Source organism: Stegostoma tigrinum, chromosome 31 (genome assembly GCF_030684315.1).
Source record: "Stegostoma tigrinum isolate sSteTig4 chromosome 31, sSteTig4.hap1, whole genome shotgun sequence".
NCBI classification, from domain to species: Eukaryota; Metazoa; Chordata; class Chondrichthyes; order Orectolobiformes; family Stegostomatidae; genus Stegostoma; species Stegostoma tigrinum.
In genome coordinates, this window is record NC_081384.1 from 23,719,548 (window position 1) to 23,738,487 (window position 18,940).

The 18,940-nt window shown below is 42.3% G+C and overlaps 1 protein-coding gene across 5 annotated transcripts in view; it reads left to right on the forward strand.

Moving 5' to 3' along the window:
• The window catches only part of psmc5 (proteasome 26S subunit, ATPase 5), a 123,062-nt gene that overhangs the window by 5,037 nt on the left and 99,085 nt on the right, over nt 1-18,940 (forward strand). For 3 of the 5 annotated variants that reach the window (XM_059638716.1, XM_059638719.1, XM_059638718.1), the window contains one exon: nt 12,137-12,285. In XM_059638716.1, coding sequence (XP_059494699.1) covers nt 12,137-12,285 — 149 coding nt within the window. Of the gene's footprint in view, nt 1-12,136; nt 12,286-18,940 lie in introns of those variants that run through there. The other 2 variants (XM_059638717.1, XM_059638720.1) reach the window with 1 other exon arrangement.

Below are 18,940 nucleotides of genomic sequence, written 5' to 3' on the forward strand. Positions count from 1 at the left end.
CCGAAACATCAGCTTTCCTGCTCCTCTGCTGCTTGGCATGCTTCATCCAGCTCTACACCTTGTCTCATTCTCCAGCATCTGCAGTTCCTACTATCTCTGAAAGTACTTTATACTGGTGGTTTTTACATTTACTGTAGAGACAGCTGTTGACATGAGCACACTAGAATCTGATTTTATACATTCAGCTATAACACTGTCTTCTGGGACTGTTTTAGTCATTCTTTCAATACACAACTTTTCTCCTCCCTGTGCCAATTCTAACTGTCCCCCCGCTTTGAAGATTCAATGACTAACTTATGTTGCAGTCATGGAAAAGGAGTCCCAATGTTGACTGCCACTCTGGTTCAACCACAAAGGGCACTTGGATACAGCTTCAACCTTGTGAAGCTGGTGTTTTGCTTTTGAAAGATGGCTGTTATCACTGTTTTCTGTGCTACTACAAGCAAACTGCAGGACAGCAATAAGTGTGGTCTGTCTCCCATGTGTATGAAATAGTTATCCTTGTCACTCTTAAGGATTGAGTGAAGACTTATTTATCACTAGGTGGTTAAGTATGTGGATATGGTGTGATCAGTATGCTGAGCAGTATTGTACTCTACCTCTGTTTCCCAGGACCACATTGGGAGCAATTACTGTGTTTTTTAAAATAGACACCAGACCATCTGGAGAAGGTAGTCTTGTATCAGTTATATTTCAGACTAGTTACAGAATAACCAACTTGTACAACTGAATCCTGGGGCTTTCCAAGCTTGCTGTAAGGCAGTGTAATTTTCTTAATGTTTCACCTTTTTAAGATGGAAATAACTAGCTTGTCAGCTTGTTCTTCACATTGTGTTTCACCAGTTGGAAGCTGAGCAGAGCTCATTAGTGCCACAACAAAAGTACTGCTTTAGGTTTATAAAATTTTATAGTTTTGTTAATATAAAATTACTTTTTCAGTGTCTTCTATATGAGAAGCAATAAAATATAATAAATTACAAGGATGTATAAATTTGTTGGTTAAAAACCATGTTGAGGCACAATCAGAATATATAGCAGATTGCAGATTGAATAAGTGAAATGGATATTTGGGCAGTTGTATTGTTTCTGTACTGTTTGGAGAGTTTCAAAAACAAGTGTAAACTGGTAATTTCTCATGAACCTTCAAGACTAGACAAAACCCCACTGTACACAAAGGGCAAGAGGAAAGTTAATTTTAGAAATGGAATATATCTCTCTTTTTGAATATGTTGATGTCGTGAATAAGTAATTTTCAACGCCAAGGATGCAGATATTTTGTTAGTGTAAAATTCTTAACTCCCTGCTCTCCCCATCTCCTAAGCCTATCATGACGCTTTATTCAGAAATGCACGACTGACTTATTTGTCAGTATATCAGGCTGTAATTCCCAAACATGAGATATTTGAACTGTGAACTATCACTTCACTTGCAACTCAGTGATTTTAAAAGAAAAATGGTGCTATATCAAGGAATTAATGATGCCTTTAAGTTATGATTTGGCTATTAGATTGTCCCAGTGAAAATGTATCCAGAATCCATTGGTAGTACTCATATCTATAGAACTGGCATCTTGAAAGTTTAGGAGCCCAAGCATGATATCCCTGATGCTTGGGCCCTTTCAATTTATAGAATTTGGGCTGTTTAAATAATGTTAATTCACTCAGTGGTTTTACAGCTCAAGTTTGCTCTCATCTAATTTCTGCCTCTGCTTAATTTTTCTCAAAATTTGAAGATTTCATGCAATAGGTTGAGTCTGGAATTGACCAAAGTGAAGTAGAATGATAAGTTGAGCCTAATCAACTACTTAACCCAACATCAAATAAGTTTTTCGACTTTGAGCTATAATCCAGCACTGTACAATCCTCGGTTCATCCCTCTCCCACTGCAACCTTGTACTTTCTTCGGCCCTGAAACTGCTCGACCATGTCTGAAAATAGCATTTCTGAAGAAGGGTCCTGTCCTGAAACGTCAAGCTTTCCTGCTCCTGTGCTGCTTGGCCTGCTGTGTTCATCCAGCTTCACACCGTGTTATTTCCGATTCTCCAGCATCGGCAGTTCCTACTATTACTGAACAATCTCAAGTCTGTGCATATTACAAATAAACTCAAGTGAATTAATTTTGACAGTTTTGGTATTTCCAATATTTGGACATTAAGTTTTTTAAACTTAGTGTTTTTTGGGGAAAGATTATTTTATGTAGAAGTTGATCTTTTGATAATCTGTAGTGATTACATTGGAGTAAAGTAGGGGAAATTGGATCTTTAATCTAACCTGTGCTTGATAGCATCCCCCATGCACACATCTGGAAGCAGTGATTTGAGACTTTTGTTTCTAGTAGGTTGTCCACCTGAGGCTTGGTGATGTGACCCAGATCTGAAAACCCAAAGCCCTGGCAACTTTTTGACTTGGAATCTTCCAGTCAATAACAGATTTAAAGAAGTGGTACCTTTAAACCACCCAGAAAGTACTTTTGAGCAACAGGTCCAGCAATGAGACTGTTGACCTTAACCTTTCTCTACATGACCCATTAGGTTGCACAGAATGCAGTGAGGCGACAGTCAGGAGCCTTTTGGTGAGCAGTTGATGGATACAGGGTCAGTATTTTTTTAAGTTTGCTACATTTCATGATTGAAACTTGGGTTAGTTATGCTATCTGTCTTACTGTGTGAGACTTATTGCTGGCATAAACCCTCACATCATCCTAACATTGACTTATACCTGTGTAATAACAAGCTTTTCATGTAAGTGTTAATTCCTGAACCATCTTTGAAATTTGGTGACCTGAGTTAGATCTTTTCTGTTCAAGTAATCAGACTAAGCACAAATAAGTGCTTTGTTTCTCCAATTAGCTAATTGCTTTTCGTTTATGGGAACAGAGGCTGATTGTGCAGGAAGTTTAATGCTAATAAAAAAAATCATTGCAAAGAAACTGTTAATGCTTAATATTAAACTGTTAATACATTTCATGTGACATTGTTTCAGGTTTGTAAAATATAAGTGATCTCATTTAAATGCAAGAATTTGAGATTGGACAATACTTGTAATTACAATTGCTTGGCAGCTTTCATAGTATGTTATATAAATGTAACCAAAATGAAGTTGATCACAATACAAACATCATGACTTTCTTAATGTGGTGGCTGAAACCTATACATATTGAGGTATTTTGTCTTTGAATGAGAAGCCGAAAAAGTGTGAAGGCAACAGTCCTGTAGAAGTTTCAAACTGACTTGTGTTTTAAGTTAGTACCTAATTATGGTGTGTTTGGCTGTGTCAGCTGAAAGGGAAGAACTGACTTGATTACATACCTGGAGCTGGCTTGATGGTTATGATACTGGATTAACAACCCAAAAGTCATCTGCATTCAATAGATTTGAAAAGTTTGTTTCCTTTCAGGGAGATATTGCCATTTAATCTGCTGGCATTTGCTAATGCTTTGTATGCTCCCTAGAGTGACCTAATAACTAACTTGGTTATAAATGTGTTTGTATGCAGAAACATGCATAGTAGCATTTGCTGTCTCCTGAGAGAAGCCAGAACATGTTTGATTGGCAACTTTAGAACAGTATTTAACGAGCCTCTTTTTCTACAAGAGGTTCTACTGACTCAACACAACACTTTAATTTGTGGGATCTGGGCTTCGCTAACATTGCCAGCAGCATTCAATGTTAACTAATTAGTCTTGTGAAGATAATCAGCTGCCAACCTGAATTGCTGCAGCTGTTCTGATGCTTATTGCTGTTGGACAGGGAGTCCTACCTTGAACTTTGAAGCAATGTTTGAAGGAGCAATGACCTATTTCCAAGCCAGGTAACATGGACATCTGCATGATTGCATTTCCTGTACTTGGTAGGCATGTTCTACTAGGCCGGGACTTGCTCAAGTGGGATCATGAGCTTTGTGGTAACGGTTGGTGGCTCTCCTAGGGTTCCTAGTGGTGGAAAAGATTAGTGAGTACTATTCCAAGTGATGGAATCCACTGGCCTGGAAAGTGCTGTTGAGCACTTGTTTCATTGCTGCAGTTATATTCAGTACTGTATATTTTTAATTCACTCATGGGGGTGCTGGCTGGTCAACATTTATTGTACACTCCTCTTGTTTCCTTTTTTGAAGGTGGTGGTGAACTGCATTCTTGAACCATTGCAATCCACATGCTGTGGGTACACCCTCAATGCCTTTAGGGAGAGAATTCTGCGGTTTTGACCCAGTGACCCTGAAGGAATGGTGATTGTATTTCCATGTTGGGATAGTGAGCACCTTGGAGGGGACCTTGCGGGCACTGATGTTTACGTATATTTGCTGTCCTTGGCCTTCTCACAGGTTTAAAAGATTGTCTACTCTTTGGTGAATTTCTGCAGTGTATCTTTGTAGTGCCACTGAGTGTTTGTGGTGGCTGGAGAGATGCTTGTGGATGTGGTACCAGTCAGGTGAGGTGCTTTGTTCTGGACAGTGTCAACCTTTTTTTGTGGTGTTGTAACTGCACCCATCTCGGCAAATAGGGAGTATTGTTACACGCTGACCTGTACCTTGTAAATGGTGGACGGACTTTGGGGAATCAGGAAGTGATTTACTTGCTGCAGTATACCCAGCCTTGTAACCACTATTTGTGGTGAGTTGAGTTTCTGGTCTGAGGCAGTCCCACCCTTCCTGCATGCAAGCACACACTGGGTGATACAGTAGTAACATCACTGAATGCTAAGGCTCTGGTTAGATGATGATTGCCTGGCATTTGAGTGGTAAAAATATTACCTGATGCTTTCCAAGGGAAATAAACTCTATTTCCACAAGTCATTTTGAGGCTTCATTGGAAGTTTGTTTGCATATTTTGTGTACTTAGTTTATTCAGCATTCTGACGGACAAGCTGGTGCCAGGTAATTGCTGTCGCATCATCTATCTGTGAAAAGGTAAAATAGATGGCATGTTTTGCTATGAAGTGGGAGAGGTAGGGTAAAATGACATGCCAGCTGGAACCTTCTGGAAGAATATGGCTGTCAGCACCCACCTCTGTGCAGATTTAATGAAATGAAGGAGGATAATGCAGTCACATCCAGATTAGACTATTTAAATTTCTATCTTTTTTACGTTGTTAAAATTGGAAGGTTAAAATTGACCAAAACCATAAAGTTATTGGAGAGGAAGCTCTTAACATTTCACTTTGCTCAAGCTTACTGTGAATGTTACTGCTGCTGAACATCCTTAGGCAGTAAAGAGAAGTAGATAGATGCTTTTGTGGTATTGCGTGAGATTTCATTATGCTTGTGGTAATTTTTGCTTTGTGGAACTGGTTTCAACAGTGGGATGTTTGGAACTAGTTGCTTTTACCGTATTGTTTCATTTCAGAATGTTCAGCACAATGTAGCCATTAATCATACCATAAAGGTGCAAATACAAGCCAAATCCAGACTGCTTGCTTCCTTTTTTGTTTGACCAGCATGAATCCTTATTTTGTCAAGTTAACTGAAAGTTGTGACCTAAATCTCCCCTTGATTCTTCCTCCATCCTCCTTGATGCAACTGTGTTCTTCTGATTTTACTTGGGAGTGCACCACTTGGGATTGCAAGTTTCCTTTTTCTTTCTGTGCCCCCTGCACTTGTCCACAATCTTGTGACAAAATTGCTTCAGGACTTAGATGTCAACGTTGCTCACAAAAATAGTGATATCCACTCTTCAGTTGTATGGCTTGGCCTTTTGCAGTTCACTCTCCCTGCGTTCTAGTGTGGCCCTGCGTGTTATGCTTGGAAAGGTTCTGAAGAAATGTTTTGACAGTTTTTTAAAACATACCTAAAATTGTAAAGTTCGTCTTCGAGATTCCAACTTTATTTTTTCCTGATGTTAACCTTTGTTCTTTTTGCAATACTAAGAATTGATATGTGAATACCATAGCTAATTAATTTCCTATCCTGGCAAAATGCATTGAACTCTTCAGAAGGGATAGGATTATTTCAGTAAAATTGACGTGTCAGTTGCAATTGTTTTGCAAGTCTGGGCAAGAAAGTTTCTTTTGCCTGATAATTTTTTAAAAATTTGCAATTGTTCTTCCTGTGTGGCAAAACTGCACTCTGAGCCCCAAGGCGAGACTGTATTCCTGAAGGAACTCGAGTGATGTGCTGCAAACCAATAAGTCTTAATTAAAATTCCATAGAGAGTTGGAAGGTTTAACGGAACATCTAGGAACATGTCTCCACTATTCTATTGGATTGACACAGTTTGAGAACCTAAGTTCTTGTGGGGGGAAAGAGTTGATCAGATCAAAACTTGTTAGTATGCTGGAGTGTTGATGGATCTATACTCCACTAAACTTTTACTTTGGGCAGTTTCTTAACCAGCTCATAAAACTAGCATTTTTTTAAATGTGGAGTGTACAAAGCAGAGTTCAATTAAACAGATGCACCTTTGTGTATTCCAGTTTGGACATTGCAGATTTAATGAGCCCTGTTGTGGGAGTGGATGTTAGCTTAAAAGATGGTCAGTGGGAAGTAGCTATTTTGGTCAAAGTAAATATTTGTCCCTTTGAACAGAGGCTTGTTGAAAATGTGAGCAATATTTGATTGAATTTTAATACCCGTTTGCAACTCTAGCCATGTTGCAAAAGCTTTCATAACCAAGTTGACAAATTGTTGTCAAATTTATCTGATGTAGTGCATCCTGTTAAAGTGAACTTCTGAGGTGCGTGCATGCAAAATTCAAACATTTTTATGTGCACCATTTTATAGCAAAAGTAGATGAGTATGCATGTTCCACATTCGGTAGCTTGTCTTTCCTCTTTTCTTGTCCAGTCCTCTGCTTTGAAGTTTAAAAGACACAAGCTGCTGTTACTGTGCTTTCTAATGGGGGATTTTTTGTTTGTGTACATGGATTAAATTGACGTTCTCTGTTCTGAAGAAAATAACCCTAGCCTTTCTGGTCTGTCGTCTTAGCTGTCATGTTCATGTCCTGGCAGACTTTCGTAGGTCTCTTCTGTGTACTTTGTCAAGTGCAGTAAGGCTCTTCCTGTAATGTGATAATCAGACCTGTGTACACGATTCCTGCTGTGGCTTAACAGCATTTTCCACTCCTTCAGCTTGAATCCCTGCTTTTGTCTTGCATACCTTGTCCAACAAAAGGGAAAAAACATCCATATGCTTCTTTGAGCACTTGTCATATTTAAAGAGCTGTGGATGTGCTCTCAAGTCTCTCACTATCTTGACTCCTCTCGATATACAAATGTCTATTGTATATTCCACTTTTGTTTGCCTCCCCCATATGCATTGCCCCTCAGTTCTGTGGATTGAGTGCCATTTATTTTGTTACCCAGTCAACCAAGCTATTGTCATTCAAGACTCAACAGCTATTTGCTTCATTATTGATTACATGCCTTTTTTGTAATCTGTAGAGTTCACAATTATGCCCCCCCACGTTTAAATTTTGATTCATAATTATCTATCACAAATAACAAGGGACCCAACTCCAAGCCCTGTGCCAGTTTCTGACTCTCAAAAGCATCCAGCAACCATCACCACTTGTTTTCTGACACTGAGCCAATGTTGGATCCAATGTGTCAGTTTCCTGTACCCCTGGGCTCTAATTTTTTGAGGTCTGCTGTTTTAAACCTTGTCAGATGTCTCAATCTAAATAGATGACATCCTTCATACTCCCCTCGTTCCATAATTAGGAACAGGAGTAGGACATTCATCTCCTCAAGCCCGCTTCTCCCAATCAAGAGGACCATGACTGATCTAATATTTCTCAATCCACTTTGCGTTTTTCCCTAGAGCCCTTGCTTCCCCTGCTTCTATCTCAGCCTTCAGTATACTCTAGGGCCCTGACCCCACTATGTGGCAGTGTGCCATTGACACTCCACAGCAGGGCGCGGGGGTGAGGGGGTGGAGGAGGAGAGTGGGAGCGGGGAAATGTCTCCTCTTGGTCTGAAATTGATGCCCTTATTTCTTTAGATTGTGCCTTCAGGCCCTAGACTCCCATGAGGAAAAACATCCTGTCAGTATTTATATCAAATCCCTAAAAATTCTTAGTTTCAACCAAATAACATCTCATTGTTCCAAATTCCAATGAGTCCCAAACTGTTTAACCTTTGCTCAGATAACTCCTCTATACCAGGGGTTCTGTGAACCTTCTCTGAACTGCCTCCAATTGTATCTTTGCTTAAATAAGGGGGCCATCACTGCTGTTACCACTCCAGATGTGGTTTCACCAGCACCTTGTACAGTTGTAATAAAATTTCTGTACTGATATTCCAACATCTGAATTGAGTCAACATTGCATTAGCCTCCCCAATTACCTACTGCATCTATGTGCTTTCTCATCAATCTTTCATGTTACTTCCTCAAAATGTAAGCCAGTGAGACACAACTTCCCTTAACAAAACCAAACTGATTATATTAATTCTGCCGAATAGACATGGATCAGCTCATCCTATTTCTCAATTTATTGTAATGATGTTCACAACACTGAAATTAGACCGACTGGCCTGTCATTATTTAGCCCATTCCTTGCATTTAATTGTCTTATCAGAGACTGTTGATCAACTGAGCACTTCCAAAACATTTGTCATTAATTTGTCTAGTTTTCTCAAAGCCTACAGCAATAAACTTGTATGCCAGGCACTAACAGAATATTTTCAGTTTAGCAGTTTAGTGCAAGTGCATCTTAAGAAAGCTTCACGATTGCACATTTGATTATAGAACATTACAGCACAGTACAGGCCCTTCGGCCCTCGATGTTGTGCCGATCTGTCATACCGATCTCAAGCCCATCTAACCCACACTATTCCATGTACGTCCATATGCTTATCCAATGACGTCTTAAATGTACCTAGAGTTGGCAAATCTATTACCATTGCAGGCAAGGTGTTCCATTCCCTTACTACTGAGTAAAGAAACTACCTCTGACATCTGTCCTATATCTTTCACCCCTCAATTTAAAGCTATGCCCCCTTGTGCTCTCCCTATCCATCCTAGGAAAAAGGCTCTCCCTATCCACCCTATCTAACCCTCTGATTATTTTGTTTCAATTAAGTCACCTCTCAACCTTCTTCTCTAATGAAAACAGCCTCAAGTCCCTCAGCCTTTCCTCGTAAGACCTTCCCTCCATACCAGGCAACGTCCTAGTAAATCTCCTCTGCACCCTTTCCAAAGCTTCCACATCCTCCTTCTTATAATGCAGTGACCAGAACTGTACACAATACTCCAAGTGCAGCCGCACCAGAGTTTTGTACAGCTTCACCATAACCTCTTGGTTCTGGAACTCGAACCCTCTATTAATAAAAGCTAAAACACTGTATGCCGCCTTAACAGCCCTGTCAACCTGGGTGGCAACTTTCAAGGATTTGTGTACGTGGTCACAGATCTCTCTGCTCATCTACACTGCCAAGAATCTTACCATTAGCCCAGTACTTTGCCTTCAGGTTACTCCTACCAAAGTGCATCACCTCACACTTGTCTGCATTAAACTCCATTTGCCACCCCTCAGCCCAGCTCCGCAGCTTATCTATGTCTCTCTGCAACCTACAGCATCCTTCGTCACTATCTACAACTCCACTGACCTGAGTGTCGTCTGCAAATTTACTAACCATCCTTCTACGCCCTCATCCAGGAGATTTATAAAAATGACAAAGAGCAGTGGACCCAACACCGACCCTTGCGGTACACCGCTAGTAACTGGTCTCCAGGATGAACATTTCCCATCAACTACCACCCTCTGTCGTCTTTCAGCAAGCCAATTTCCGATCCAAACTGCTATATCTCCCACAATTCCATTCCTCCGCATTTTGTACAATAGCCTATTGTGGGGAACCTTATTGAACGCCTTGCTGAAATCCATATACACCACATCAACTGGTTTACTCTCATCTACCTGTTTAGTCACCTTCTCAATGAACTCAGTAAGGTTTGTGAGGCACAACCTTCCCTTCTCAAAACAGTGCTGACTATCCCTAATGAATTTATTCTTTTCTAGATGATGATAAATCCTATCCCTTATAACCTTTTCAAACAGTTCACCAACTGAGGTAAGACTCACTGGTCTATAATTACCAGGGTTGTCTCTACTCCCCTTCTTGAACAGGGGAACCACATTTGCTACCCTCCAGTCATCTGGCACTCATCCTGTAGACAATGATGAGTTAAGGATCAATGCCAAAGGCTCGGCAATCTCCTCCTGGCTTCCCAGAGGATCTGAGAATAAATCCCATCCGGCCCAGGGGACTTATCTATCTTCACCCTCTGTAGGATTTCTAATACCTCTTCCTTGTGAACCTCAATCCCACCTAGTTTAGTAGCCTGCATCTCAGTATTCTCCTCAACAACATTGTCGTTTTCTAGAGTGAATACTGTTGAAAAATATTCATTTAGCGCTTCCCCTATCTCCTCTAACTCCACACACAACTTCCCACTACTATCCTTGATTGGGCCTAATCTTACTTACAACATTCTTTCTTTTATTCCTTAAATACCTATAGAAAGCCTTAAGGTTTACCCTGATCCTATCCACCAACAACTTCTCATGTCTCCTGGCTCTTCTAAGCTCTCTCTAGATCTTTGCTGGCTACCTTGTAGCCCTCACGTGCCCTAACTGAGCCTTCACATCTCATCCTAACATAAGCTGCCTTCTTCCACTTGACCAGAGATTCCACCTTCGTAAACCTCGCCTCCCACGCTCTACTGCTTCCTCTCTGCCTGACAGGTACATACTTATCCAGGGCACACAGGAGCTTTTCCTTGAATAAGCTCCACATTTTTACTGTGTCCATCCCCTGCAGTTTCCTTCTCCATCCTATGTTCCCTCTCCCCATCCCCCTCTCTGATGAAGGGTCTAGGCCCGAAACGTCAGCTTTTGTGCTCCTGAGATGTTGCTTGGCTTGCTGTGTTCATCCAGCCTCACATTTTATAATCTCATCGTAATTGCCTTTCCCCCAGCTATAACTCTTGCCCAGTGGCATACACCTATCCCTTTCCATCACTAAAGTAAACATAACAACAGAATTGTGATCACTATCAGCAAAGTGCTCACCTACTTCTAAATCTAGCACCTGGCCAGGCTCATTACCCAGTACCAAATCTAATGTGGCTTCGCCCCTTGTTGGCCTATCTACATACTGTGTCAGGAAGCCCTCCTGCACACACTGGATAAAAACTGACCCATCTATAGTACTCGAACTATAGTGTTCCCAGTCAATATCTGGAAAGTTGAAGTCCCCCATGACAACTACCCTGTCTCCTATCGAGAATCATCTTTGCTATCCTTTCCTCTACATCTCTGGAACTATTCGGAGGCCTATAGAAAACTCCCAACAGGGTGACCTCTCCTTTCCTGTTTCTAACCTCAGCCCATTCTACCTTAGTTGACGAGTCCCCAAGCATCCTTTCTGCAACTGTAATACTGTCCTTGACCAACAATGCCACACCTCCGCCCCTTTACCATCTTCTCTGTTCTTACTGAAACGTCTCAATCCCGGAACCTGCAACAACCATTCCTGTCCCTGCTCTATCTATGTCTCCGAAATGGCCACAACATCGAAGTCCCAGGTACCAACCCATGCTGCAAGTTCACCCACCTTATTCTGGACGCTCCTGGCATTGAAGTCGACACACTTCAAACCAACTTCTTGCTTGCCGGTGCCATCTTGCTTCCCTGAAACTTTGCCTACAAATCAGTCATTTTTGGCATAATTGTTTAATTTCATGTTTTAGCTTGGCACTTTATTGAGAGGTTTTTTGCAAATCTTTCTTAATGGGCATAGATTTTGGATTGAATTTCAGGTGATGTGACCAGATCTTGCTGTTACATCTGCCTGCAATTCGTGCCAGATCTTGCAAAATCGTGTTACATTTTCATCCTTGCATCAGTGTTAGGGCTAAATTTCTGGTGGTTTTGTTGTCAATACTTCTTGAATTTGTAAGTTGCCAGCAAAGAAATGGCAGTGCTTTGTCCAGTTTAGTCTCAAACGTGAGCCTTGCAAGATTTCTACATTGGCTACGTCTCAGTGGGCTTCTTCCAAAGTTTATAAGCTGTCTAGATGCAAAGCATTGACAGCTATAGGGTAATGGAAAATTTGTGTAAGAAGCAGCTTCAGTTGAAATAAATATGCAGGAATTTGGGGAGCAAGTAATATTAACTTTATAAAATGACTTTTCTATTCCAGCAGTTGAGAAGCCCAAGTCTCGTCAGACAAAATCTTGCATACGACGCACCTCCTCCCTCGATACAATCATCGGACCTTACTTGATAGGACAGTGGCCACGTGATAGTGATGTACACTCTGCATCGTGGGAGAATGAGAAAGCTACACAGGTACAATCACTTGAGACCCATAATGAACAAGTGTCTGAAAAACATCCCTTGTTGGCCTTGTAGTGATAGCTGAATCTAAGGCCGTTGACACTTATTCCCATTTTGCTATTGTTCGATGTAAAGTGGTGACTAGAGATACTCAAATGTGCAGGACCACATATTGTGCAGCTTTCTGCTGTCTGAAATTCTTCTGTCTTTTGAAGTTTGTCAATGTATGTTATCTCTACGCTGTAAATAAAGGTGACTGCAGTCTTGAATTGATACCTAATGAACAATAACTATTTCTGTGAGAAAACCTTTACAAAAATTTGTGACTGAAGAGTACATCCTAGCTAATACTGCTCTAATTGCTCACTTGTCTTTGTACACAATTTCTTCCTGCTTTTTTCCGTACTGTTGTGGGGAGCTAATTTGTCTGGACTTCTAAATATGCTTTGAGAGCAAGTGGTAATGTTTGTCTTAATCAAATTTTCGTGATTTATAACATGGAATTTTGCAGTACCAGCTGAAGTTGGAATGAAAGACCAAATTTCAGATGAACTAAGTTTAACAATAGATTGGTCAGGCTCGTAGTAAATTGTCTGTAGAATACAAGTTGAGCAAGGTATAATGTTGAGTTTATCGATAATAAAATGTGAGGCTAGATGAACACAGCAGGCCAAGCAGCATCTCAGGAGCACAAAAGCTGACGTTTCGGGCCTAGACCGTTCATCAGAGAGGGGGATGGGGTGAGGGAGCTGGAATAAATAGGGAGAGGGGGGGAGGCGGACCGAAGATGGAGAGTAAAGAAGATAGGTGGGGAGGTAGGGAGGGGATAGGTCAGTCCAGGGAAGACAGACAGGTCAAGGAGGTGGGATGAGGTTAGTAGGTAGCTGGGGGTGCGGCTTGGTGTGGGAGGAAGGGATGGGTGAGAGGAAGAACCGGTTAGGGAGGCAGAGACAGGTTGGACTGGTTTTGGGATGCAGTGGGTGGGGGGGAAGAGCTGGGCTGGTTGTGTGGTGCAGTGGGGGGAGGGGATGAACTAGGCTGGTTTAGGGATGCAGTTGGGGAAGGGGAGATTTTGAAACTGGTGAAGTCCACATTGATACCATATGGCTGCAGGGTTCCTAGGCAGAATGAGTTGCTGTTCCTGCAACCTTTGGGTGGCATCATTGTGGCAGTGCAGGAGGCCCATGATGGACATGTCATCTAGAGAATGGGAGGGGGAGTGGAAATGGTTTGCGACTGGGAGGTGCAGTTGTTTGTTGCGAACTGAGCGGAGGTGTTCTGCAAAGCGGTCCCCAAGCCTCCGCTTGGTTTCCCCAATGTAGAGGAAGCCGCACCGGGTACAGTGGATGCAGTATACCACATTGGCAGATGTGCAGGTGAACCTCTGCTTAATGTGGAATGCCTCCCACCCACCCTCCTGCAAAAATTCCGTCCCCTATTCCCAATTCCTCCGCCTCCGCCACGTCTCCCGTATTTCCCGCAACACATCCCTCGCACCCCGCCCCTGCCACAACCGCCCTAAGAGGATCCCCCTCATTCTCACACACCACCCTACCAACCTCCGGATACAACGCATCATCCTCCGACACTTCCGCCATTTACAATCCGACCCCAGCCCCCAAGAAATTTTTCAATCCCCTCCCCTGTCTGCTTTCCGGAGAGACCACTCTCTCCGTGACTCCCTTGTTCGCTCCACACTGCCCTCCAACCCCACCACACCCGGCACCTTCCCCTGCAACCGCAGGAAATGCTACACTTGTCCCCACACCACCTCCCTCACCCCTATCCCAGGCCCCAAGATGACATTCCACATTAAGCAGAGGTTCACCTGCACATCTGCCAATGTGGTATACTGCATCCACTGTACCCGGTGCGGCTTCCTCTACATTGGGGAAACCAAGCGGAGGCTTGGGGACCGCTTTGCAGAACACCTCCGCTCAGTTCGCAACAAACAACTGCACCTCCCAGTCGCAAACCATTTCCACTCCCCCTCCCATTCTCTAGATGACATGTCCATCATGGGCCTCCTGCAGTGCCACAATGATGCCACCCGAAGGTTGCAGGAACAGCAACTCATATTCCGCCTAGGAACCCTGCAGCCATATGGTATCAATGTGGACTTCGCCAGTTTCAAAATCTCCCCTTCCCCTACTGCATCCCTAAACCAGCCTAGTTTGTCCCCTCCCCCACTGCACCACACAACCAGCCCAGCGCGCCCCCCCCCCACCCACCCACTGCATCCCAAAACCAGTCCAACCTGTCTCTGCCTCCCTAACCGGTTCTTCCTCTCACCCATCCCTTCCTCCCACCCCAAGCCGCACCCCCAGCTACCTACTAACCTCATCCCACCTCCTTGACCTGTCCGTCTTCCCTGGACTGACCTATCCCCTCCCTACCTCCCCACCTATACTCTCTCCACCTATCTTCTTTACTCTCCATCTTTGGTCTGCCTCCCCCTCCCCATCCCCATCCCCCTCTCTGATGAAGGGTCTAGGCCTGAAACATCAGCTTTTGTGCTCCTGAGATGCTGCTTGGCCTGCTGTGTTCATCCAGCCTCACATTTTATTATCTTGGAATTCTCCAGCATCTGCAGTTCCCATTATCCCTGTTGAGTTTATAGTTTGATTTTTAAATAAGAGAAATCAATCACCTGGAGCTAGAGAATGTAACTCAAATGGATATGTGGGCAATTTTAAAATGACCTTAAAAAGCAGAATAATTCAAGTACTTTAAGATCAAAGGATTTGCTCACCTGAATGCAAACAAAATGCTAGAATTTGAGGTTTCACCATCTCAGCTGCCATGCGTTTGAGACAAAAATAACAAACTGAATAACAATTCATGAAAATGGGCTCAAAGCTGAAGATAGAGAAATATCTAAATGATTCATTCTTTAAATTTAAAAGGTGGCTGTGTCCACTAGAATGTATGTCGCAAACTTTAAATGCATTGGATGTCCAAGGAAGTTTAAAATGGCTGGAAACAAATCCTTGCTGTTGGTAGGACTTGGCAAAATTATTGAAGGAGAAAGGTAGATTCTGACGAACATGCTGAGGTACGTGGTTCTTGAAGTATGGGAAGATTGAAAATGCTGACCTCATATTACAAAATGTGAGGTAGCAAGTTCATTTTTTTATAGGATTTTCTACCACTGTAAAACTTAGCAATACACTTTTTAGGATTGTTTTTTAAACTAAATTGGCATGGGGCCACACTGGGAGATATTAGGACAGATGGCAGAGTAAGAGGTAGATTTAAACAATTTTCCATAAGTGAGGTGTTGGAGAGGTTTGTAAGGTAATCCAAAGGCTTGGGAGGTTAAAAAGCTAACAGCATATGTACCAATGTGAAGTGAGTTTAAAACTGAAGATATAAAAGATTCTGGGATCAAAAGTATCATGGTGAAGGAGGATACTGCACTGTGGGGAGTGGAGAGACGTGGAGGCAAGAATGACAGGAAGTCTGACCAGGAAAGTACCAGCAAAGTTGGGTTTAGAGTTAATGAAATGATCAGTGCAGTTTTCAATGCAAGCACAGATGAGCAATGCAACGGAAATTGAAGTTGTCCGTCTTTAACGGAGAGCATTTGGTTGGAAAAGTAATGTTGGTGACCTCCCTGCCTTCTGAAGTATGAAATAAGGGAATTCACGATTGGAAGTGAAAGATCATCTGGTTGTAGCTTAAGTGACTAACCAGTTTCAAAAAATGTTACCTGAGAGCTCGCGACTGAGAATGCTCCGACTGGAAAGTCGTACGATTGTGGTGTACTTTGGTTTTGAGAAGGCCTTTGATCAAGTCCTCAATGAAATATTTTTCAGGGAATTCAAACTTCAGAATAGATCAGAGACAGCATGTAAGCCCTTGTTACAAAAGGAATGTCAGGACATTAAGGGCTGCCTTCCTGAACAAGATGTGTCACAGGTCAGTGCAGGGAGCCCCATTCACTTTCTAACCTAAATGGCTGAGATACAGTAATGGCTGGTATGATGACGCAATGGTTACTACTGCCTGACAGTGCCAGAGTCCCAAGTTCAATTCCAGCCTTGGGTGACTGTGTGGAGTATGCATGTTCTACCCATGTTTGTGGGTTTCTGTCAGCTGCTCCAGCTTTCTCCCACAGTCCAAAGATGTGTTGGTTAAGTTGGCAGGCCATGCTGAATTGCCCCTTTGTGATATGGTAGTTTAACCATAATAAATGCGAGGTACCAGGCATAGGGAAGGAGGGTGGCTGGGACTGGATGGGGTGCTCTTGAGGGGCCAAATCGCTTTTTAGTGCACTTTAAGAACTCACTTTTACCAAGCTAGAATAATAAAGATGTGCTGATGTGTTTCCAAATAAATCAGTTTGCAGAATCTGGGGGGGAAAAAAACTAGATAAAATAACTGAATTCTTGCCATGTAACAACTTTCCATTGTAAGTTAAGATGGACCTGTGTAGTTGCATGAATTTCATGCTGCTCCAGATGAAGTGTAGAGACACCCAGCATTTCCTAAACTTGACTGTTCAGCATATCTGGCTAATGCATAGCAGTCAACAGAGCTAATATAATCTACTTCTGAAATAGCTTTCAGATCATGTAGCACATACGATTATGTGAATAATCTGTTAAATACTAGTGTAAGGAACTTTTTGTGGGTTGTTTGGTATAAAAATGGTGCTTTCTAATTGTTGAATCTTTATGAAAGTAAGAATTTGATGTATCTGACTGAAAACCTGGGTCATAATCAATTGAGGGAGATGGTATAGTGGTTGTCAGTTGGCCTGCTGTAGGAGATGGACAGCAAATGCTGATCTTAGAAACCATGCTCTTGTCCCATGAAAGAATAGGGGAAAAAAATGCACAGAGCCAAATTGGATGCTCCATCAGGCTCCATTACTTTAGTGAGATTCTGCTTAATTGATTTTGCAAATAGATTCAAACATTGTTCAGGAATCTTTGCCATGGCTAACTTCAGCTGAGACCAGTTAAGTAATCTTTTGTGCCCACTTTGTACTAACTATATCAAAGGTTGGATGTAACTACTGTGAACACTTAAGTTCTGCAGTTTTTTAGGCCTGAGGATTTTGAGCTAGTGTTGTATGGTGGAACTAAGCGACATGATTTTTGAATGCTCCTCCACGAGAAGTGAAGGGAGTGCTGACAACTTGTAATTTTGAGAGGCTGGAGATTCTCCATCTTGATGACCTAACAACTAAGACTTGTCAGGCAAGCCATTAATTTGAGACCTTTTTAAAACCGCCTTTTACTTATCCAGTGGATTATGATTTTTTTAATTTCATTGTTTACTTCAGAGTTGGTTCTGCTGTTGATATTTTGCCAGACAACACTGGGATTATTAACTGGGATAGTAAGGTGTGGAACTGGATGAACACAGGTCAAGCAGCATCAGAGGAGCAGGAAAGCTGACGCTGTGGGTCTGGACCGTTATTCAGAAAATCGCCAGTTCCTGCCATCTTGGGATTATTAACAGTTCTTTTTCAATGCAGTGGTGGCTTCCCCAGCATAGTGGATACAGACCACCAACACCACAAACAAGCCTGTTGCATCTTGTGCCTTAGTGGCCACGCACTGGGCATTTCAGTGGATTGTCCGTTCTCACCTTAACCTGCTGCAAGATCAGACTGGCAACTATTAAGCAGCACTGCTACCTCCAGAATTGAAAAATGTGACTGGCCAGCGATCTTGAATTCCAGGAGGAGTGGGCAAGGTTGCTGACTGTTTTTGGATGGTTTGCTTGAAGGAGCTTGATGTAACAGGGTTCAGGAGCAAGAACAGGTGCTTCCTGTGACCAGTCCCTACTAGGAATTTATAATGCCTACTCTTTTTGTACTGTATGAAACTGCAGCATGTGCTTGTCACTGTATCTGCTGCAAGCTAATTAGGCAGCTGTTTCTTACAAGTTTGTTTCATGTATCTACATTTTGAGACAGTAATATCTAAAAACATGTTTTGAGACATTCAAACTTTACATGTTAAGCTTATGTCCGATAGTCCTGGGGTGGAGAGGAATAATGTAAATCTTGTTGCTGATTCCTTTCTTCTGTTGGAGTGTACATCCGCCTTCACTAATAGCATTGATGGTGTCCCTAAGCTTCAAGGACTGCAGTGATTCAAGAACGTAGCCCACTGGCTCCTTTTCTAGGGCACTTAGGATGAGCAATAAATGACCTAATCATCAACACCCAATGTTCTGCTTCCCAAGAATTGTGGAATCCTGTGCATTTCTCTTGAAGGGTATGTTAACCTAGACGTTTTACACTCTATTCGACTTGCTCCATAATGATTCCAGTTTGAGATCCTGAACCTTTCTCAATTTCCAAGTGCATGTGGAAAGAAGAAACTAATCTATCGGAGAGATTAATGGTGTAATGTGTAGGAATTAGCCAGGAATTGTGCCTCATTTATTTACTGAAAATGCTGCATCTTTTTTCTTAGAAGGGGAAAATGAAATCTTGGTCTACGTCTTGCTGATTTGTGTTCCTTTCTGGGGGTTGGGAGCTGTCTCTGAAATTGGGTTTTTTCACTTGCATCTGTTCTATATAAATTTCATGCCTATAGAGGTGAGTTGAATCCCATGCTGGTGGGCAGACTGCTTTCCTCTCCTATATTTGCTATTGGTTTCAAGGACTGCCAAAATGTGCTCAAACTAAGTTTCAATTTCCCAC